This window comes from Lathyrus oleraceus, chromosome 1, assembly GCF_024323335.1.
Source record: "Lathyrus oleraceus cultivar Zhongwan6 chromosome 1, CAAS_Psat_ZW6_1.0, whole genome shotgun sequence".
NCBI classification, from domain to species: Eukaryota; Viridiplantae; Streptophyta; class Magnoliopsida; order Fabales; family Fabaceae; genus Lathyrus; species Lathyrus oleraceus.
The window spans coordinates 9,216,079-9,241,445 of record NC_066579.1 but is presented as its reverse complement, the minus strand read 5'-3'; the positions used below and the strand labels follow the sequence as shown (position 1 = coordinate 9,241,445).

Sequence of the window (25,367 nt, the reverse complement as noted above, 5' to 3'; positions counted from 1 at the left end):
AGGATTTATTAGAAACTTTGTTTTTAAAATCTATCTAAAGATTAAAAATTGGAATCAGAAAAATTTGATTCAATCCTTAATTTAAAAGATAATAGTGAGTTTGTTGAGTTTCAAGAAGAATCCATGAAAGAGGAGATAATCAAGATACTCAATGAATTTATTTAACTTTTAAAATATGAAGGATAGCACTCAAACACATTAAAAGATTTTTTATCAAAAGAATATAGGAAAGAAATAGTGGAGTCAAATTTTCGCTCCCCATAATCGATTAGACCTAAAGTATAATCAATTATTTCTTAGTTCCCCTCATTAACCAAATCAGGAAGAATTGATCATACAACCATTATAATCATTTATTAGCCAGGGTAATTGATTATTCAGTGGCTATTTAAGGTGATTATCTCATTCCCTCTCCTAACACCATCTTGAATTATTCTTTGAGCTATCTAGTTGCTCTCTTGCATACTTTTGTGCTAGCTCTACTCATAGATCACATGCATCCTATGAAACTAAAAAGAGTCAGAACCTCCGCAAGCTCCTCTGCTCCATCATACTTATCCAATGATTTCTCAATCATGGAACAAGAAGTCAGATTCTAGCGATATTTCAGTGACATAGAAATTCTAACATCCTACTTTCTAGAGATAAGTGTTTTCAGAAGCTGAGTTTCTCAGATTGCTTGAAGGAGAAAGACTGAGAAAATTCATCTGTAATTCCCTGATGTAGATATATCCCACCTTGGTCATAATACTCTATGATAGCCTCAAATTTGAAAATGAAGTCATCACTAGCATTCAATCTCTCTGTCTTTTAAAGAGTTTGTAGAAATATGCCATCTTCCTTGTTCTGACTCCTATTACCATGAAATTGATCATAATGAAGATCTAGATTTCGGCACTTCCATACCTCTCCTCGTGAGGAGTGAGCACCCAAACATTCATTTGATTCACTATGTTATAAACCACATCCTCGTCCATAGAAAACACAATTTGGGATAATTGTCAAAGGCTGGTGTTCTTATGACACGGTTATTAGCCAACAAAATTGAAACAAATTGGGCCAGTATTGTGATCCATCACATGATGGTGATCAATAAGAAGGGAGCAACATGGATACCATATGGTGACTTGGTTTTGAAAGTCTTGGAGCTTCCAGGCTTCGATGTCGTGGATGAGGAATTCATGGATAACTATGTAGTGATAAGGAATGCGGCAATGAGGCTAATGAGAATTAAAATCAACAATGGGATACCATCTCAAAAGTCTCATAGGCCAAATGTAAGATTAACTATATGGAATGAAAGCTTGCTTAAATTCATCTGCCATCATGGTTTTTCACCGAGGAGGAGGATGAGGACTCGGAGTAGTAATTGCTTCTGGGGCCTGAACACGTCCATCATGGCTTCTGATGCCTTCAAGCTTCTAGGTATATCATTAATCAAGTCATTTAACAATATGGATAGCTTCAGATATTCTTCCCTGTGATGGCATGACTTCCATTTGAGCTCTAACATGATGCCTTAGTCTTATTTAATAGTTTCAGACATGGCTTGGTTTTGGTTCTCCATGTAGCCCCCCACTCCCTCATTTCTTCATATGCTTCCTCAAGGAGATCCATTTGTATCTTGGCTTCTTCACATGCCTCTCTCCATTCAGACATGTGTCTAGAGAGTAATCTTACAACTTCTCTCGTCCGGTGTTGTTCATCTAAGGACAGAGCTTTAGAGGTTCAATTTTTGTTTGTTCTATTAGTATTATAAATATCATTGTCTCTAACAGAACCTCATAGGCAAAAGTTATTTGTTCCATGTTAGCATACACATTGTGTAGAGGAATGGAGGTGGCAATGTTCATGCTTGGAAAATACGACTCAGAAGAAGAAAAGCAATGTTCATGCCCGAATCAAGAATTCGCAACCATTTTACTTAGGTTCAAAGTTCCACATTGTTTAATTTGAATTTTGAGTGTTTATATATCATAAACTAGCTTTGTTTGATGTCAAGTTATGGGTCGGAGAAATGATTCAAACAAATGGACCTTTAGCCCAAAAAAATTATTTTAAAATTAGCAATAAATATTTTCTATAAATATTTAATTCTAAATAAATATTTAAAATAATCTAATTAAAATTATCAATTTACTATGTAAATAAAAAAATATTAAATAATAAATAATCATAGTCATCATTGCCAACTCATTAAAAATATTTTTTTCTCAATCATCATTGCCAACTCATTAAAAATATTTTTTTCTCAATCATCATTGCAACGTATGCAAAATTGGAGGAAGATCGTCAAAATTCCAAGTGATGTAAAATTCATGGACCAAAATAGCTAGTTTTTAAAATGGAGGGATTAAAATTTAAAAACATCAAAGTAAGGAGACCAAAAATGCATTTAAGATAATTATTTATAATTTTGATAATGTCCATAGACAACATAAATATAATTAAAATATATATATCTTAGAAATCCAATAAAAATATAAGTTATATTTATTATTGTTAAGAAATGTGGTTGGGTCTAACTCAATCCTACAAAATCGGTTGGTAGAGTGAGGATTGTCCCCACTTGTAAACTCATGTTCAGGTCATATTGTAAGATAATGAAAATCGTATCCTTCTCATTGATATGAATAGAATAGATATACATCAATGTGTAACATTTGGTCAACTATCTAATTATGATACAACATAATTATAGGAAATTAATTATGACTAATTATAACAAAATATTATATTCTATCACACCCCTGCAGTCGAAGCAAGAGGTTCACGGACGCTTAGACTAGTCCGAAAATCATCAAAGAGAATGCGAGGAAGTCCTTTGGTGAAGATGTCTACGATCTGATGTCTTGAGGGAACATGAAGGACGCGAGCCTGATCACGAGTTACCTTTTCCCGAACAAAATGAATGTCCATCTCAATATGCTTAGTGCGCTGATGCTGCACAGGATTATCAGATAGATAGATGGCACTAACATTGTCACAATACACCAAAGTGGCCTGAGGAATAGGAAAATGGAGTTCCAGGAGAAGATTGCGAATCCAACACGATTCGGAGACAACATTGGCGACCCCTTATATTCGGCTTCAACACTGGAATGAGAGAGAGTTGGCTGCCTTTTGGAAGACCAAGAAATAAGGTTGTCACCTAGAAAAACACAGTACCCAGATGTAGAATGTCTGGTGTCAGGACATCCACCCCAATCAGCGTCAGTGTAGGAGATAAGCTTTGTAATGGGAGATGGAGATAAGTGTAGTCCAAAATGTAAGGTTCCCTGAACATAACGCAAAATGCGCTTAAGAGCAAGCATATGTTCCGTGCGAGGGGCATGCATGTGAAGACAAACTTGTTGAACAGTATATGATATATCAGGTCGAGTGAAAGTGAGATACTGCAGGGCCCCTGCAAGACTCCGATACAAGGAGGGATCCTCATAAGAAGTGTCGGAGGAGGTATTGAGTTTCTGCTTGGTGTCAACAGGAGTGGCTGATGGTTTACAGGACGCCATGCCAACACGTTCAATGATCTTTGATGCATAAGTGCTTTGATTGAGAAATATGCCATCAGTATGACGAGATACTGCAATACCCAAAAAGTAACTCAGAGGGCCTAAATCCTTCATTGCAAACTCAGATTCTAAGAGTGACATAATTGATTGGCGGAGGACCTGAGTGGAGGTGATGAGGATGATGTCGTCTATATACAGCAGAATGTAGGCCATGTCTAAACCTTGTTGATATATGAAGAGGGAATGGTCTGATGTGCTATGGCGAAAGCCAATGGTGGCGACATAGTCAGCAAAACGTTGGTACCATGCCCTAGGCGCTTGCTTGAGACCATACAATGACTTCTTCAACCGACATACATAATCTGGATGACGGAGGTCGCGGAAACCCAATGGTTGATGCATGTAAACAGTCTCATGAAGATCACCATGTAAAAAGGCATTATGGACATCCAGTTGATGAATGGGCCAGGATTTGGAGAGAGCAATGGTAAGCACTGTTCGAATGGTAGCGGGTTTCACCACGGGGCTAAAAGTCTCATCACAATCCACGCCTGCAACCTGTGACCTGCCATCACCTACAAGACGAGCCTTATAACGCTCAAAGGAGCCATCAGAATTTTTCTTATGCCTAAAAATCCACATACATCGAATAAGATTAACATCAAAGGACGAGGAACTAAATCCCACCTCTTATTTCGAATAAGAGCATCAAATTCAGATTGCATTATGGATTTCCAATTCGGGTCTGATAAGGCTAGTTTGGGGTTTTTAGGTATGGGAGAGATGGTGTGGTTAGAGTGAGAGATTGATAAGTTAAATATCGTACAGGGTTTGACAATGCCTTTCATGCTTCTGGTGGTGATGGTTCGTGTAGGTGGATGTGGATGCGGTTGAATTGATGGTGGTGATTGAGAGTTTATTGTAATGGGTGTGTTGATTAAAGAGGTAGGAGATGATGATTGTTGGTTTATTGAGGGTAGTGGTTGGTCAATTGGGATTGTGGGTGTAGGATGGTTATGTGCAACGGGTGGTGAAATTTGATTTTGCCACTGATGTATAAGGTAGGGGTGAAGGTCATCATCTAGGAATTGATAAGAGTGAGGTGAAGGGGAATGTATCTTGGTGAAGGGAAATTGAGTTTCATCAAAGATAACATGCCTCAAAATTATTAATTTTCTATTAGACAAATCAAAACACTTATAACCTCTATGATTCAGCGGATAACCCAAGAAGACACACAAAGTAGAGCGGGGTTGTAACTTATGAATGGTAGATGACGGGAATAATGGATAACATAGACAACCAAAGACTCTGAGATATGTGTAGGTGGGATCACGATGATACATGAGTTGTGTTGGTGACTGATTATGAAGTGTTTTACAGGGAATAATATTTAACAAGTAAGTTGCCATGTGGAGAGCATGATGCCAAAACGAGGGGGGAACATAAGAATGAGCTAGCATAGTACATATCATATTATTAATGGTTCTTATTTTGCGTTCCGCTTTCCCATTTTGTGAGGATGTGTGGGGACAAGAGAAACGAAAAACTAGACCATGATCAGTGCAATATTTTTGAAAAAGCTCATTATTATATTCACCGCCATTGTCACATTGAAATGTTTTGACTTTTTACAAAAATTGAGTTTGAATGAGTTCAGTAAGTGACTTGAACGTTTCAAACACATGGGATTTTCTGCTAATAGGAAAAGTCCACAAGAAGTTTGTAAAATCATCTAAGAATAAGACATAATATTTATGACCAGCAGAACTTAAAATTGGAGACGTCCATAAATCACTATGTAAAATGTCAAAAGGCATCAAAGTCGTAGTTTGAGAATCAAAAAATGGCAATTTAACCTGTTTGCCTAAAACACAATAGTCACAAACGACAGAAGAATTAAAAGGTTCACAACATATGAACTTATTTTTGCAAAGGGAATTCAAAACAGACACGCCAGGATGACCAAGACGACTATGCCAAAGACCGGATGTGAGACCGATAAAACTAGAAGGAGTGGTAACTGGATAAAGATCTCCACGGGTGTCACATCTGAGAAGGGTGATCCCCGTCTAAAAATCAGAGACAGTAAAACCAAAAGGATAAAAGGAAACAAAAACATTGTTGTCAGTGGTGAGTCGTCTCACAGAAATTAAATTTTTAATAATTTTCGGGGCATGCAGGACATGGTTAAGGTGAAGGGGTTGGTGAGATGTGGTTATTTGTAGGGCTGTTCAAATCCAATCCAATCCAAAAATAAATCGAAAACCGAACCGAAAAAACCAAAAACAAAAAAAAAAAACGAATTTTTTTGGATATGTTTGGACCACCTTGTAGAATAACCGACCGGTTCGATTCGGTTTTCGGTTGGCTGCATGAAAACCGAACCAATCCAAACCAAACCGATATTTATTCATGATTGTTGTTCTGTTACATACAGGAAAATTGAATTGTTGCAAGATTCTAAAGTATATTAAATTCAATTAAATTAAATTCTTTATTGCAATTCTATTGAAATTATATTAAATTTATTGTTGTTCTTTTGTTCAAATCCAATTGTTGACGGAAAATTAAATTGAATTGTTTTCCTGTCATGCAAATTGATTGTTCAAAAAATTCATCAAGGCATGTAAAAAATATTAAATTGTTGTAGGAAAATTCAATTTAATATTTGAAGTGTCATATTGGAAAATTCACCATCAACGGATTCCACGGTCATGTAAAAATTAAATTGGTTTCTTATATATATATATATATATATATATATATATATATATATATATATATATATATATATATATATATATATATATATATATATATATATATATATAGAGAGAGAGAGAGAGAGAGAGAGAGAGAATGTTTTTGTCAGAATTTAAAAAAAAATTAAAATTAAAATTATTTTAGATTTAGAAGTAGTGTTTGTTTAAAAACCGAATAAAACCGAACCGAAGTAAACCGTATAAATTGGATCGGATCGGATTGGATTTTTTTTTATTGTCATCCAATAACCGAACCAAACCGTATGCTCTTTGTATCTTTGGATCAGATGATTTTTTGTCTCAAAACCGATCCAAACCAAATCGCGAACACCCCTAGTTATTTGTGTGTGTTCGGTGCCGTGAATTGGAATTCCATGGCCACTGCCTATAATGACTTTTTGATTTGAATTACTTACTGGAAAATAAGACAAGAGATTACATTGTGATGCGGCTGTGTGAGATGTTGCGCCCGTGTCCATGTACCACTGATTGTCAGGAGTGTGGAGTGACATGGTGTGCATTGTGGTCTCAATGTCTGTCAGTATCTGAGATGAGGTAGAGGTTGCATACACCTGAGGACGATGTCCTAGAATGCCTGGATGCTTAGGAGGATCGGCAGGGCGTATCCACTAAGAGGTGGGATACGGACACGGTGGCATAGTCCATGGTGGTGGAGCCCAACCCCATGGTTTCCAGGTTGGGTACTGTTGTTGTTGTTGCCAAGGAGGAGTGGACCAAGGTGAGGGAGCGCTGGGAGCTCCAGATTGAGGTGCACTGCAATTACCACGTCCCCCTCTGCGACCCTGGTTGCCACGGGAGCGAGAACGGTTGTCGGGGCGGCGGTTGCCATGCTGAGAGGTGTCTTCAGTAGGTTTCGACTGAGTGGTGTGCATAGCAGTATGAGAGCCTGTGTTTGCCATCTTATCCATATCGTCTTCTTCCAAAGTGAGCATGGAACGAGCCTGATAGAATGCCGGAAGAGGGTTGCTCTAGCGAATAAAAGTAGCAACACTGCAGTAAGCTTCTGGGAGACCAGAGATCAGTTGAAGGACCAGACAATGACTGTTGACAGGGGAGCCGACATTTCTCAACTGATCAGAAAACATCTTAAGACACCGACAGTAAGCTGAGACATTGGGAAAATCCTCCATACGAGTGTTAGAAAACTCTTTCTCAAGAGTGACAGCTCGAGCATTTTGGTTGTCCTGAAAAATATCTTCCAAGCGATTCCATGCTTCTATTGCAGTGGAGTTGGGTTCTAGAATAGTGGTAAGCAAATCGGTAGAAATAGTGGAATAGATCCACTGAAGAACGGTGGCATCAAGAGTGGACCATTGTTCATAGTTGGCGTCGGTAATGGCTGGTGGCTCTTTTTCGATAGATGGAACGATGTGATGCAGGGCTCGATGTGAGCGAGCATGGATGCGGAAAAGCTCGGCCCAGGTACCATATTGATCTTTTTCCCTCTCTAGAATAATAAGAATGTGGTTCCTAATATTGGAGACGACAAGTGCGGGATGAAACTCCTATTTAGAACCTTGAAACGTGGTGTTCTTGGGCTGGCCGAAATCACCAGTATCGACGGATTTGTGGGTATCAACGGCGGATTTATGGGTATCGGCGTCACTGTGTTCTGAATGGTCTGATTCAGACATGGCTGCAGGTGCGACGACGGCGGCGCGAACAGAGGCGGAAGGCGAGAGAATAAGGTGGTTCTCGTGTTCGGCGATGGTGGTACAAAGTACGGTAGTCTTGTTGCGGCGACAGACTTCAAGGAGGGAGAAGAAGCATGCGGCAGAGGACTGAATGAGGGAGAAGAAGAAACGCGTTTATGCGTTTGCTTTTTTTTTTTAGAGAAAAGGATCGGTTAGGATTGATACCATGTAAGATAATGGAAATAGTGTCTTTCTCATTGATCTGAATAGAATATATATACATCAATGTGTAACATTTGGTCAACTATCTAATTATGATACAACATAATTATATGAAACTAATTATGACTAATTATAACAAAATATTCTATTCTATCACATATATTATCCGATGTGGGACTCTTAACAATTATTATCAAATTAATAATAATAATAATAATAATAATAATAATAATAATAATTAATAATAATTTTTTGAATAATTAATATAGTTAGTGAAGTTATATAGAATATTATTATTATTATTATTTAGTCAAGAAATATTATTATTACTATAATTATAAATTAATATTATTAAGAGAAATTATATGAATCATGAATATTTTTAATATTAGTTGTCTTCTATCTTAATAAGATAATTATTTTGATGTTTAATAATATTATTTTACTATTCAAAACAAAATTAATATAACATTAATAAATTAATAAATAAGTTAAATAAACTATTTATATGTAACCTAGAGGAGTGGAAAGATGGAGGTTCTTGGAATGACATTTGGGCAATTGTTTGTCATAGCATTTGGACTTGGAGGAATAAAGAAATACATGGTGAGCACTTTTTTCGGCCAATAAATCCTTCGTAGTATATTTCACAACTTAAACATGAATATGATCATGCGATGTTAGCAAACAGAAAAGTGATGTTCTGGGAGCGCATAATGAATGATATAGTTTGGATTCCTGTGAAATTAAACTGTGTTAAGTTGAATACGAATGGAACATGTACATTGCAGGGTGTGGAGGTGTGATTCGAGGTAATTAAGGTGTTCCGGGAGCGCATAATGAAAGACATAGTTTGGATTCCTATGAAATTAAACTGTGTTAAGTTGAATACAGATGGAGCATGTATATTGCAGGGTGTGGAGGTGTGATTCAGGGTAATCAAGGAGAATGGTTAGGGGGTTTTTCTAAGTGTGTAGAAGATTGTAGTGCAATTGTGGCTGGGATGTTAAGGGTGCTGGAAGGGTTGAGGTATGCTTTGCAGTTGGGGTTTAGAGAGGTGGAAGTTAACATGGATTCCATTTCTGCTGTTAATATCATTAAGACCGTAAAAAATTCTAATATGGTGGGGATTCTGTTAGTGAAGAGAATCATGAATATGCTTGCGATGTGAAACATGTAACGCCTCAGATTGCTTTCAAGATTACCAACGGACCCCATAAATCAACACGGATCTTTTCAGCATTCTTAATCCTCACTCACATGCTTTACGGGAAACTTCTCAAAAATCCACCCATCCAAATACTACTCCAAGTCAAACCTCCTTAACTATGAAGTTCTTATTTGTTAGACTATCGGAAAGAAGATGCATTTTATTGGTATAGGTAGTACCAATCAATCTTTATAAGCCTTCCTTAAACCATGCAGTCCCATTCATGCACAACCTCAGGATCCCTCTCATTTCGATGTGAATTCGGTGACCATTCTCCGCCCTCTTCGGTCTCGAGTGTTACATTCACTCTCCACCCTCTTCGACATCGGGTGTTATAAAACTCACATGTTAATTCTTCTTCATTCATTCTCAAGTTCTCAAACTTTGCGGTAAGGAGCTGTAGCCTTGACATACTAACTTTAGAGGTACCTTCATGTGCCGTTTTGAGAATCTCCCATGATTTTTTAGCTTCAGAACATGTGCCAATCAACCTAAACATGTTCTTGTCACAACCATTAAAAATAACATTCAAAGCCTTGAAGTTTTTAAAAGCTTTCTCATCTTCAACATTAGTCTAATCAATTTCTGGTTTCAAACTGATTGTGCCATCTTCAACAGTAATTATTGGTTGTTTCCACCCTTTTAATACAACCTTCCAAGTTTTGCTTCCTAAAGACTTGATAAAAGCCAACATCACCACCTTCCAATAATCATAATTTGTGCCATCAAAAACATGTGTTTTGTTGACTAGTCCTCCATCTTTCATTGTCTCCATTTGTGCATAACTTATCTTCCCTGGAGCTCACCCAATAGGCTAAGGTACATGTTCTAATGCTAATTGAAGTTTTGTTCCTCAAGGGACAAATGTCGAACTCGATGCTTTGACAATCGATTCGACAATATGCACCAGAACCACTACAATAACCAATACTATATGATGGAGCAGAAAAGCAATAAAGAACACATTCAATTGTTTACCCAGTTCGGTGAGACTACACCTACATCTGAGGGCCTGAGCGTACAACCCAATAAAGGAAATTCACTATCCGTAGCTTAGTACAATTAGAGTTACAAATAACAACAAACTCTATGTTATTCAATGCCTCTTCCTAGCATTACTCAATTAGTTTCTATTTAGAGCCTCCACCTAATATGAGAACCTACTCTCTTCTCTGTTACACAACATGTGACAAGGGAAAACAATCACTAAACCCTATTGATGTACTTCAATCTTTACAAGATGAAAGAATGTTGAATATTACAACTCAATTTGACAAACCTTTTAGTCAAGTTACTGAAACATAGAGGTGTACACAACAATGTTGAATTTACAACTCAACTGGACAAACCTTCTATGCCAAATTATTTAAACATATAGGTGTACATAAAAATCATACATTAATTATATTAGGGCATTAGCATGGAATACATGACACAATACCTAGCACTCTAAGATATTCAATGGGAATATTTGCTTTCCAATGTAGGTTTGAGCTCCTTTTATAGAAAAATAACTCTGGGCTTTTTCCTAATGGATCTGCAGTTATTTTCGTTGAGAATCTTTGCACGATTTGTTGGATATTTGATTTGCTCCTTGAATATCTCCAACAAAAAGATATGATTTGGTTTATTACATATTCAAATTTAAATATCTTTTAAATCTGATATGATCTTCCAGCTGTCCACAAATCATATAATCATATTGATAAAACAAATAACAATAAAACATAATTGAATCTTCTTAAAATATTATGTTAAAATGTGACAATATGGTGTTGAAACAAGTTTGGTTCTACAACTATCCTTAAGTTTTGATGATAACGAAATGTAAGAGAACAATTTCATACTCTAACCAGTTTATTGAGTGCGTAGAAGAGTTGGAACAAATTCTGACTTTGAGGATGTCTAGATTCTGAACCAAAGAAATGAAGCATTCAAACAAGTCAACTTTGATATATCAAAGTCAACATTCTGAATGGAAGTTCTCAAGACTGGATCTAATATATATAGCTATGATTATCTTCTTTTGAAGTCTCAAAACCCAACATTCAAAGACTATGAATTCTCACCAAAAGATTCTGAAGTCAGACCTTGGAAACGCTACTCAAACTTTAATAACAAATATCAGAAGCCTCTGAATGGAAATTGTCCAAAAGTCAACAAAAGATTTAATGTGACAAATGTACATAAGCAGATATACTTTTTACGTAAATTATTGTACTCTGTGTAAAATAAGTCTTCCACGTTCAATCATCTTCACCAACTATAGGCTACAATACCACTCTAGTGTTTCATTTGAAGTGATTTTCTCCAACAGATACTTAGAGGATATTTTCATCTTCACCTCCAATGGATCTATTTTGCATCTATTTAAATAGAACATTGAAGATTGAAGAAGGTGACGAATAGAACATAGACTAACATATTTGAAGCACACAAAACTACATCAACGCTCACACTCATAGATAAATAAGAAGTGTTGCTTACACTTATACACTTAGAACAAATATCATTGTATATTCTTGTTAAGTGTAGAACTTGATTATAAACTTGTGTATCTTCTTTTGAGAAGCATCTGTAAACATAAAAACTGTTATTACAATTTTGATTGTAATCCTCAAGCGACGAGGTTAGGCCAGACTCTTGAGAAGTTAGTAACAGGTTTTTATTGAGAATTCTTCTTAAGCGACCAGTTGGGTCTGGTCTTAAGGAGTCAATGATCGTCAGTTTTCTTAGGAGATCAGTTGGGTTAGATCCTGGAGAAAATTGGGACATGTTGTCATGCATTTGTAATCATGTGTGACTATTGGATTAAGTCCTTGTCAAAGGCAAATCACCCAAGTGGGTGGACTGGAGGTAAACTTGTTAATGGCGAACCAGGATAAAAATCCTTGTGTTCTTTATCATTATGTTAATTGTTTGTTGTTGTTGTTGTTGTTGTTGTTGTTTTGGATTGTGAAAAACTATCATTCTTTAAACCCAATTCAAACCCCTTATTTCTTGTGTTTCTCGCACCTTCATCTGACGCTTGTTGCACAAGACCCAAATGTCGTTCCAACATGCTGGAGCATCGCGCCCAACATATGCTATTAATACAACTTTAGCAATCTAGACCAGTATTGAACAGTTGTACACTTTTACGAGATGTTGTTTTGCTACATGCAGTCAATCCAATAGAAACTATAACATTGAAAAGGAGTTACATCAACCAAAGTGACGAACGACTTTGACATTAACTATGACGTTGGCGGCAGCGATACGAAACGACAACGATGATATGAGACAGTGACGACGAACATGGGAACGGTGGTGGTGAGAGGAGACAACGATGGTGAGCATAATGATGACATCGATGTGAGATAGTGACAGAATGCACAATGGTGGAAACGACGAGATGAATAAATATGGTCTTCAAAAGTGGGTATCGATCTTCCCATTTCTTGTTTCTATTTGATTTGTATATTTTTTATGAAAAAAAACACGTGGCTTTACTTAGAACGCTGGATTAATTGAATGGTGGATGTTGAGTGAAAGATACCGTAACTTTCCCAAACTAAAGTCACTCAAACCCATCCCGACATTTCTCATACATGTTTGGTAAAATATTTTTAAAAAGTGTAATGAATATGCACTCATGATATAAAATGATTTCACACTGTACGAGTCGTTAGTTGGTTTAGTAATGATTGATGTTGGATTTGGTAGGGAGGACAATTCAATCCCCCACAACTGCGATCGAGAGAGAATTGAAACCATTTGATATTAGAACTGATCAATTTGATATTAGAACCGGATAATGATGGTGAAAACTAAAAAAAAATTAAGAAACAATAATTTGATAGAATACAAGTCGTTGATTGATTATCGGCGTAAATTACAAAATTTATTTTTGTAAGAATTCTTTATATACTTACACTTATATTTTGTTCTTAATACTTGTACACTTTTTCTAATCCTATATCTTTATTTAAAAAATGGAAGGAAATGAAAGGAATAAAATAACAAAAAATAATTGAAGTGATTGTAAAAAACAATGGGATCCAAGACCGAGACAACACGCAAACAGATAGAGAGAGAAAGTGAGAAGAATTAGAGAGAGAGAGAGGTGAACACCGACCGGACGTTCGGTGCTCCGCTCATCACGGTTGTGGCCCCACCGCTCCGGTGAGTTGTTACTTCGATCCTCTTCTTTCATTTTCCTTCAACTTGATCTTCATATTCTACTCTTTCTATGTTTCAAACCTCAATTTTGTTTTATTCCACCCTATTATCAATTTTCTGTTTTTTTTTCTTTTAATTAATTTTTCTATTTTTTATTTTTTTGTTGGGTTTTTCCTGATATCCACAGTGAATTTAGAGGCTTTAGAGTTTTTTTTGGGATTGAGCTTTAAAAAAATCTGTTTTTTTTTAATGTTCAGATGTGTGTTCCTATGCATAGAATTCTTATCTTGGTTGATTTTATGAGTATGGTAGTGAACTTGCATATTGATTTTGCTACTTTATTGTATAAATGTAATGAATTTTCTGTTTTTGACTTTTTGTGCTTGTGCCTAATGAGTTTTTGACTTATTGGAAAACCATAGAATCATGTTGTTCTTTTTCAGACTAGCTTAATTGCAAATTTGCAATATTAGCTAGCATTTATCAAAAGTGAGTTTTTTAATTGATTTTGAAGTGAACTATAATAGAGAGAGTGTTCGGGTAGAAATAGATTTAGATTGGGTATATAGGGAGAAAACTCTCTGGTAAGGAGGGTAGATTAGATCGAGAGAAGTCACACAACTAGAGGAAGAGGGAGATCTAAAAAAACTATAAGAGAAGTTACTAAGAAAGATCTCGAGATTAACGATTTGGATCGAAGCATGATCCTGGATAGAACATTATGGCGAAAGTTGATCCATATAGCCGATTCCACTTTATATTTTTTCTTTATACTCTCAGAAAGTTTGATATAAAACTTCCATAAATTTATGAGCAACTTTATGAACCTAATGCAAAAGCTACTTTTTATCACCTCTACTCTACTCAAACGGAGGTTTGGGCTTAAAGTCAGTTTTGTCAGACAGTATTCAATCATTATAATTTTACTAGGATAAGGCTTGACAGAAATAACTTAAACTTAAATTTATCAATTGGATGCAAAAGCTACTTTCTATTACCTCTAACTCAAACGAGGGTTTGGACGGATAATTAGTTTTTCCTTACAGTAATCATTCATCAATAATTTGTATTTTCAGTAGAAAAACACATGAAGCAAAAATCAGTTCTTATAGTTCCATTGTATAACCAAACATAGACGTAGTATATCACTTGTAAGCTAGACAACATTTCTTCAAGGCAGCGTTGTTCATTAGAAAGTCCTTTACTTTTGATTAGGATAGTTGGTTGCTTCTTCTTTTTTTCGTGACACGGGGAAGCGAAGTTTGGTAAAATGAAATATTAGCAAAGTTTGGTAAAATGGAATCTAAAACAAAACAGCCGTAATTTGCACTTTGACTGGTTTCCTTTATTTATTTTTCTTTATACCACATGATTATGTTTAAATGACGACACGGGATTATTTTCTTAGAAAGATTTATGTCCAATTGATCTGAATGTAAGCAGTACAATACAAGTTGACTCAAAATTTCAGCTGAAGTTTCTGCTGCCTCTCTTTTATCCTGTAAACCAAAATTCTGATTACATGTTTAAGGGCATTAATTGATTTACGGAAGTTCGGCAGTATGTAAATTGTAACCGGTATTGTTGCACAGTTTTTAGGATTTTGAATTTGTTTGAACGTACATTTGTTTGACTTTGTTGTACTTTTTATGAAGGTCTTTCTTTTTTTGTTGAGATGTGTGGTTTCTTCATTTTACATATATCAATTTATTCTCATTACTAGATTTTGATGTTTTCTTTACTTTGAATTCTAAAGAGCTTTCTAAATTCAAACTATTGCTAGATTCTAGAACTTATTCACAAATGTTGTAGTTTGTGCAGTTGAGAATTTTTTGCTTAGGGGTTATGTTAGTTTCCAGGGATCAAACCTTGGACCTTCGGCATCCCTTAGCGAATCAACCATGCTACCTACTTGAAAATTTTCTGCTAACATGATCTGTTGCATTTGCAGTATTTTACGTTCTAAAGGATCACATGTCAAACATAGAGGATAACAAAGAACTTGGACAGATGGATGTGGATGCATCTGGTGGTTCAGTTAACATGCCATCGCCCCAGAAGCAGGTTGTTTATGGATCTCGCTTTCTTGCATGCTTAAATTAGAAGTTAAATTTGGCTTTGGATTAGATAATTATCTTTACTATGTAGTTGTTACTTCCAAATGATTATTTTTACAACTTTGTTACTCACGAATTCATAAACCTTGTAGGAGGAAACTTTAAAGAAAAAATATGGAGGAATGATTCCCAAAAAACCGCCACTTATTTCAAAGGTACACCATACAAAAATGCAGATTTTTGTGTGTTTATTTGTTTACAACAAAGTTTATGAAATCAAGAAAGGCGGTCAATGCAATGCACATGGATATTTGGTGATAGAAGTCTTAATTTGATTTCTCATTTGACATTTAACTTTTGTGCCAGGACCATGAGCGTGCTTACTTCGATTCTGCAGATTGGGCATTGGGAAAGGTATTTCTGGAAAAAACCTTTGCAATAGTTGCTTATATTGAATCGATAACAGAATTTGAACAAGCCTCTATTTTCCGTGATCTGCAATGATAATACTATTGAACTATCTCACACTTTTCCTTGTGTCATCATGTGAAACAGCAAGGCGGCGGTAAGCCTAAGGGACCACTTGAGGCTCTTCGGCCTAAACTACAGGTATTAAAGTGCTTATCATCCAAACGCCCTATAATAATCTTAACTCATACTAGTATCTTCCATTTTATTGTAATTTGCATGACAAAGTTCTGTTTGGTTTTTCTGTTTTTCAGCCAACACAACAGCAAACACGTTACCGGAAATCTCCATACGCCCCTTCGGGTGAAGGTATGTTTTTCTTTTAATAGCTTGCTTTTAGTGTAGAAGGTTAAATTAGATTCAACTCTTCTCTCTACTACTGTTTCTCAGCATCTTTTACAATAAACTAACTAAGTTCTTTTTATAGAAGGTGGAAGTGTTCCATCTGAGGATGCACCTTCCAATGAGTAAAAGCAGCAATCAAGCTTTTGATGATGTGCTGATTATTGTTCTGGTATACCTCAGTCTGAGGTATGGTATAACTTTTTGTTGTTTTCAACAATAAAATAAGCTTATTATTATTATTATGTATTCATATTAATTAGCACAAGACAAATTATTTGGCCTACAGCTATGCTGTAGACACTTTCTGTGACTGTGATTTGTGTTTTAATCTTCTTCCCCATCCCTTCATCTTTTTTATTTCTTAGTTTTGAAAAGGAAAAAAAAGTAATAAGAAATTAATGATGGAAAGTGGTCATGATGTAAAAATAGAGTAGGCAAATATTAAACAAGATTAAAACAAAAATGTTGTTGATATGTTTGGTTTTGGATCATAATTTTTGTTTTCATCTTTAATTTAAAACACGTTGTTAATAGTAATTTATGCTTGAATCTTTAGTCAAACTCATTATTCATGTGTGCACATTGTTGATACAACGAGGAATGACTTGAATTAACTCACAAATGACAAATTGTGTAATGTTTATAAAAATACTTTGATTTGAAAATAGTTTATGTTATAAGAGAAAAATAGACAGAAATAAAGCTGAAATAAAATAAATGAGAAGAGAGGGAGAAATAATCAGCGGAATAAAATAAATGACATAAATAGAATGAGATAGGTATAGAAGAATCATATCAGACATTATTCTGCTTCGGTCTCAGTCATGTGGTCCATTGCAGTCTCCAAAAGTTTCCACTAAAATAACATTGAGTTTTTTGGATAAGATTAACTCAAATAACAAGAGATTTTACTTATGTTCAGCTCAATAACTATAAATCAAGCTTTATAGGTTTAGCTTGCATATTTGAAAACTATTACAAAAAGATCATAAGAGAACGACGCCATTATGAAATTTTACTTTTCATTATCTCGATACTAACATGTGAAAAATAATTTTATAAAAGAATGAGTGATAGAAAGATATGAAAAAAGTTTTATTTAATGTATTTTGAAATAAGGAGAACTCTCCTTTATATAGATAAAAATTTGACTTAAAAAAGCAACAATTCATGAGCTTTTTTAAATTTTTGATCTATTAAAATCGATTAGATACATGTTTTAATCGATAAGCTTAAGTCAAAAAAGAAAATTTTAAATTTCGACATCACTTATAGTTTATGCTTATTAGAATAAGTGTTTAATTGATTAACAAGTGTATTTTTGACTTTATAATTGATCAAATTGTTAGTCGTTGAAACACGTGCATGAATTTGATTTTAAATTTTTTTATAAAAAGATATGATAGTTTTATTTTTTCTTCATTTATAATTAACTTATAAAAAATAAGATACAACGCTAATCTTTGAATTAATTGAACTTTCACATTTTCACAACTTCAAATTCTTTTGTAAGAGTAAACTTTGTATATAATTTGATTTAAACTTTATCTAGCTCTTTCAACTGAAATGTTAGACACTTTATCTTTATAATTGATTCTTTATTTACGAGACTTCATATATATTTTTCTTATTTAATTGTCATCGTCAAAATCATCGGAAGATATTACTTGCACATCACGTAGAATCGCATTCTTTTTCTTTTATAATAACAATGTATCTCTTAGAAATGTGGTAAAACAGGAAAAATGTAGATAAAAGATTTGGAATTGTTAAGCTCCTCCTCACAAATAAATAGAATATACACTTCTCTTTCTAAAAGTATACTCCCCTTCTTTTGTCATTATAAAAAGGTAGAATAATGAAAGGAAAAAATAAACAACATATAGAACTTAATAATAGCATATATGAAAGGGATGAATTGTTCAAAAAAGATGGAAAATGAGCACATAAAATTACATTTTAAGCAGGACATAAGACAATATTTCTCTCCACGGATGACAATGTCTAGCTTTGAGATTAGTTTGTTGAGCGAAAAACTTTTTTTGACCTTACTCGTCTTTGTTGATGTAAAGTTTATATTTCTTTTTGCATTTCACATTTCTCAGTTAATCTGTTTAAGAATGTCTTTCTCTTTTGAGATTTTTCTCATGTTGTTCGTCAAGATGATGATTCTTCAATGTTATCCATTCTTTTGGTTTTTTCTCATATTTATCTTCGTAAAAAAAAATCACAATATTTAGAGAAACAAATAAGTCTAACTCTACAACATATATGAGGTTAGTTTGTCAACAATAATGTGCATGAATTTCTTATATATTCATAGTTTTTCGAAAAAGTTTTAATAGAGAAAGATGATGAATTTTATTTGAAGTTTTAAACACATTGCATCTAAAATAATTCGACAAAACTCTATTACTTTTGTCACACAACTTACTTAATACTAAGTAAATGTGTTATAAAATTTCAATAATCAAAACAGTTTTACGATAGGTTTATGGCTCTTACCCATAGTCTTAAACCAATAGATTTACATTTGATGTTACCATAAGACGAGACATCTCCTCTCGTAGGAGTTAAATCAGAGAACTCATTCATATGATTTGAACAATCACTATCAAAATGATATTTTGAATTTAACAATTCAAGCATATTTGCATCACAATTTAATTTACTGGTCTTTAATACCTAAATCTGTTTGGGTCCTCTAGGTTTTCGACTAGAATTATGACCATTGAAGTAATATAGATGGAAAATATTTTTCATTTTATTTTCAAGATATTATTTATGAAAATGAGATAGAGAATAAATATTTTTCTTTCATGACTTTTTCTAACAAAACAAAATATAGCAACATGGTCATTTTATTACAATAATTACATTTAAAGACCTATTCACATGACATATATTACTAAAAATATTAACATTATTTTTAGGTTTATAACTCAGACCAACTTTATTATAAGTTGCTCTTTGAGTACCTAGAATGAGATTCAAGTTAATTTTTTTTATAAATTTATCATGTGTGTTATGCAGATCTTCAATTTTAATTTTCAAAAAGTTGTATTGTTCACACTTAATATGTTTAACAAAAATGAGAAAAAGATCTTTGAATTAAAATATTGTATTTTTCTTTAAGATTGTCTATTTTTTTCAATAAATTTTTATTTTCTTTTTCAAGGGAAGAGATAGTGATTTTTGGGGGAGAAAGAATGTGTCTTAATTTATCTTATTTTATTTGTGGTTTGTCATGGGACATAAGTAGGTTTCTTTCTTTTTCTAGATTCATCGGAGGAGTCCATTCATTTTTATCTCATACAATGTAAGCTCTTTTTGAATATTTTTGTGTTCTTTTGTATCTTTGATATCTCATTTTATTCCACGGACATTCTGAATTTATGCGACATTTCTTTCCGCACTGGAAGCAAATTAAAGTGAAGTTTGGTCTTTCTTTACTTTACTTGTGGAATTCTATGGTTTTGTTTTTCTTATCTTAAAAATTTCTTAAATTTGTGAAATATGAGATTCATATCTTCATCACTTTCACTTTAGAAATTTTTATCTTCTGACTCCAAGTCTATAACTTTTAGATCAAGACTTTTCTTGTTTTTATTCCTTCTTCATCCTCAACAAGCTTATTTAGCTCCATTTCGTGTTCTTACAACTTTCCAAACAATATAGTCAAATTCATAGAATACAAATCCTTAGATTCACAAATCACAATGACTTTAGGTTTCTAATTTTGCGGTTTAAGCGTCTAAGAATTTTTATAATCAAATCCTCATTTTTTAAAAATTTATCAAGAATTATCATATGATTTACGATGTGAATAAAATGTTTTTTCATGTCTAAAATATTTTCTTCTAGTTTCATTTTAAATAATTTGTATTCGGATTAATGTGTTTGTTCGTGCCCTTTTTACTTCGGCAGTACCATCATGGGAAGTACATGTGTTTTTCAATTTATTTATTTTGCAAAATTACAACGTGAAACACGCAAGAACTCATCCATGTCCAAATCAATAGTGATGATTGTTTTTTCTTCAAATTGTATCGCACTTTTTTATTATCATCTTTAGTTCAAGTTTTCCTAGGTTTATTTTTCACAACATCATCAACAAGATGTGTGGGAACAAAAGGAACATTTTTTATAAAAGTCCATATATCATAATTCACCCCTTCTATAAATATTATCTTATTCTCTTTCCATAAACATAGTCTTCTTTATTGAAGGATGAAAGTCTATTTAGTAAATCATTTGAAGTCATTCATGTCTGAAAAATAGGAAAAATAAATCTTTATACACGCAAAAGCACACCAACAAAATAGAAAAAGAAGCAAAAAATAATAATAAACAAAACTTACAAATTTATTATTCATCTTCTAATTTTTACAAAGACAAAATTGCAAACAGTCTCATACAACTGCAAATTTTCAAAAAGAAAATTATAAACCCTTTTTAAATTCTCATATGACACACAATTACCCAAATTACATTACACTCACACGACTAGAGTTGTTGAGGTAAATAATACTCAAACTAATTCTTTCTATTTATTATAATGCTCCAATTCTTTTTTCCTTCATACTTTTCAATGTGGGATCTAGATGAATATACTCTTTGAACCAATAATCCCTATCTATTGAAACGATTAATCTAATAACATGAGTTAGATTTTGATGTCACTTATTGAACAAGCGACTCCAAATACAATAGGGGTGAACTGTGATATTGGGATTTCAAAAACCGATTTATAAAATTGTTTTGATTTGAAGACATGTTATGTTAGAAGAGAGAAATAACTAGATAAAGTATCAAAATAAAATAAATGAGAAGAGATAGAGAAATCAAATGAGGATTAAAATAAATGTCAAAAATAGAAAGAGATAAAGATAGAAAGATCACACTAGAGATTATTTGTGGTCTACTCCAGTCCCCATGAGTTTTCTCTTAAGATTTCCACCAAAACAAACTTGAGCTTTTACACAGGTTCAACCTAAGAACTTTTCGCAAACAACTTGAGTTTTTCACATAATCAATCCAACAACTTTACATAAATAACGTTGAAGTTTTGCATATGATCAACTCAAACAACCTTAAAGAAATAACCTATAGCTTTTACACAGGTTCAACTCAACAACCTTAAACCAAGTTTTTTACACGTTTAGCTTGCAACCTTCAAACCTATTACAAAAATATCACAAGAAAACTGTACTCTTAAATAAACAATTACATTACAACACCATCACAACTCTCAAATGAAAATTTTCACTCTCTCGACATTAAGGAAACTCCAATGAAAAATATATTTATAAAATTATGAGTAATAAAAAGATATGTGAGGAGTTTTATATAGAAAATTGGTGTATTTTGAAATGAGGAGAAGTCTCATTTATATAGAAAAAAATATGACTAAAAAAGGTAACATTCTATGAGCATTTTAAACTTTTAATCGATTAAATACATGTTTTAATTTTTCTTTTATTCACTTTTAATATAATAAATTTTATACATAAATAAAAGGCAAACAGGTAACAAGTTGCGCCGCTACTCTTTTTCGGATGTCAAAACCAATCCTCTTAAAAACTACATTCATAGACCTAGGAGATACAACATTTTTATTCATAAGCATTTAGACTCTCTGTAAAAGATCAATTATTTCTAGTGCTAGAAAACCAAAAGTATCAAAGGCAAAAGGTATGAAAGCATTGTCGGGACAAGCTTTCTCATGTTTGAACACTTTACTTGAAGGATCTTTGAGAGTTGTCCCTCCCACATTAAAACCATCAGTCCTTAGTCCCACTAGTGAAGAAACTCAAGTCAAGTCCACATAAGCATGTTTCCCACTTATCCACCTGTACACCAAAACATCTGTTGGCTTAAGTGTCGATCTCATCTCATGTGGGTCAATCAAGTAATTCACAAGTGTCTCTTTCTTCACAGATACCTCGGTTAGCCGAAATATATCAGACATGACATTCCTAACAAGGTCATATCGATATTTGAAGCTTGTAAGCTCCCTACAATGAATCGTGTGTTCTCCAAATGTATCCAAACACGCCTTACAACAAACAAGACAAACCTCGTCAATAGAAAATAAAAGAATCTTAAAGAGGTATCTTAGGATAGTACGGTACTCAACCGATGACATGTGTTGGCCTACCCATCAATAGTAATAGCAATGAGAAAATCTTGAGCATGTGCGACTTGCAAACAACCAAAAACTACTTTTTGTTTTATGATCATGTCAAATTTTACATTCACGTCCCTAACAGTTTTACTAAAAGGGCACTCGCCAAAACATATTATGCTTTAGGAGGGACGGTGTCCTTGCTAGTAAAACTATTCAGGTCAAAATCTGGAATAACAACACTATGACCATCCAAAGCTCTATCAAAATTCAAGTCCATACCATATACCCCACCGTCTCTCAATATATGATCATGTAACATGCAAGATTGAGCCCTAGAAATCACAAAAACGTGTGAGGCAACCTCTACTGCCGAGTATAAATCCAAACCCCTAACTCTAATGGTAAAAAGGTCGCTCTCCATTGAAGGTCCCCGAAGAAAGGACCTCCACCAACCATGATGTGTTCAACCGCTCTTCACAACTCTTTATGAAACCAAATAGTTGCTTCCTTTGTATGATTAGTTTGGCATGTTCTTAGGCCAAAAAACAATTTGGAAAAATACTCATGCATAAGCGAAGTATAATAAGCTCACCTTGAGGCTCCTTTGGTTGTGGTAAAAGATGCATTAGGTCAATAGCCCTAAAAGCTCTCTTCATGGATAGCCACTTGATAAAGTCATCATATCGACTAACATCCCATAAAAGCAACTTCATACCCAACATCGATCTCCCAATGTTCGACAGGAACAAATTCTCACGAAGTCTACTACCATCACATGAAGGCCAAAAGATCTCAGTCTTACGAATATTCAATTTTAGACTTAATCTTGGATTTGTCTCCTGAACGATGTCAATGGCTTTAGCATCTCATGTGAATCCGCTATAATAGTCTCATCATCAAGATATTATGCATGAATAAGCTTACAATTCTCTCTAACCCGATGAATGAGTGGGTGTAATACAAGATCAAAAAGGAGCAAACCTAATTAGTCACCTTCTTGCACTCCAGTAGCTGACATAATATGTCCATCCTCAAGGTTAAACCTTGCTTCTTGGCCATAAAGAAACTCAACCCATAAATAAATAGATGAGTATATCACCCTCACCTCGTGCAATAGGGATGATCAATCTACCATGTTGGAAGCATTCGAGAAATCTACAATAAGCATAGCCAAAGAACCATCTATGTGTCACTTGCTTAACACCTTGTTGGCACTGTGCAAAATGGCCTCAACACCGCCTGATACCCTACCCCACACTTAAATTCATTGAGATAACATATCACATCTTTACTGCCTTCATTCATAACAACCTTGGATATCAACCACCTCAAAATAGAACCCATGGAAATTGGTCGTATCCCATCATTAGGCTTTAATAAACTTTTGAATTTTGACGTTAGTTAATCGATTAAGAGCCTTCATCGATTATGAGGCGTTACAAATATTTTTAATTGATTAGAAGAAGGATTTAACCATTTAATCAATATATTTTACCTTCCTAATTGTTCATATAAGCTTCTTATTCGTTTAAGCGCTTGCCCGAATTGTTTAAGCATTTGTTCGGATTGGTTTTAAGAAATTTTATAAAAAAGATGAGAGGTTTGAAATATTTTTTGTGTGTGCGCGCACATTGTCTTAGTACCTCAAGACCTACTTTTGCTTCATTTACAATTAATAACTAATAAAAGAACAAGACAAAACGTTAAGTGATGGCTTAGGCAAACTTTCACATCTTCACAACTTTAATTTCTTGTTCTAGATTAAATATTGTCTAGCATTTGATTTAGACTTTTTCTAGCACTTTCAACTGAAACTTAAAACAATTTATCTTGTGTTTGGTTCTTTACTGATAAAACTTTAGATATATTTTTTCTTGTACAATTTTCATCATCAAAATTATTGGAAAACATTACCTACACATCACATAGAACCACGTTCTCCTTCTTTTTTATAGTGAGAATGCGTCTACCAAGGAGGTAATAAAACAAAAAGATATAAATAAAAAAATTGGAGTTATTATTCCATATAGACCATTCTCTTTAAAACAATTATTTTTTCTCTAACTTTACTCTTTAACATTTTCATTCCATCACTATAATTCTTTTCCTCTAAAACCTCTTAATTTTTCCATCGTCTAATTAACTATTATGCTAACCTCTTAAATCAAATTATTCTTTAACTTACTCTTTATATTTTTTTGCACTTCCTTATGATTTTCATATATAGCATTTACACTTCTCTTGACACGTAATGAATGAATATTTTTTTAATAAGATAACATGAAATAAAATGGAAAGATGTATGAAATTAAAAAATAATTAAGAGAAATAGTATAAATCTTGTTCTCATGGGTTCGAAGTAAATGCTTCAAAATGGTAGTCATATGTTGATATCATTCTGTTGCAACCATTTTCGCGATCGTGGGCCGTTTTTTAAAACCATGACGGTGATGAAAAAAATTGTGAATATCATTTTTATATGGTGAATAGTCTCTGTTGAAGATTTTTTTTATTTTCGGTTAAAGGCATCAGACTCCAAAATTAAGCACAAAATTCATTTCTGACAAGACTTTGGGCCCGCTTATTTTATCTTTTTTTTAAAATGATTTTTATAGTGTAACATAATGTTTGAAACTGAATAATATATTTCAAGTATATTAAAATTACAAGCATTAATCTCTTTATATAAAAATGTTCTAATCTAATAGGTCTAACTAATGGACTAAATACTCAAATATAAAGTAGTACTAATAGTAGTAAAAATAACTTATTTACAACACTCCCTATCAAGTTCCCTATCAAGTTGGTGAATAAATATTTATCATTTCCGGCTTGGAAATAA

At 33.7% G+C, this 25,367-nt stretch overlaps 1 protein-coding gene and 1 pseudogene across 2 annotated transcripts; one reads left to right on the top strand and one right to left on the bottom strand.

The window, feature by feature from the left end:
* Positions 1-6,906: 6,906 nt before the first annotated feature.
* Positions 6,907-7,932, bottom strand: LOC127087067 (uncharacterized; annotated as a pseudogene).
* Positions 7,933-13,359: 5,427 nt separating this feature from the next.
* On the top strand, positions 13,360-16,706 carry LOC127122450 (uncharacterized). Of its 2 annotated transcripts, none has more exons than XM_051052851.1 (7): positions 13,360-13,528; positions 15,477-15,589; positions 15,735-15,797; positions 15,949-15,996; positions 16,138-16,191; positions 16,305-16,359; positions 16,481-16,706. In XM_051052851.1, exons 2-7 carry the CDS (start codon positions 15,500-15,502, stop codon positions 16,519-16,521), a joined length of 351 nt encoding a protein of 116 aa, XP_050908808.1. In that variant the 5' UTR covers positions 13,360-13,528; positions 15,477-15,499; the 3' UTR covers positions 16,522-16,706. The 2 variants fall into 2 exon arrangements, with proteins under 2 accessions (XP_050908808.1, XP_050908764.1); XM_051052807.1 differs by having other exon boundaries at positions 16,478-16,706.
* Positions 16,707-25,367: the final 8,661 nt, after the last annotated feature.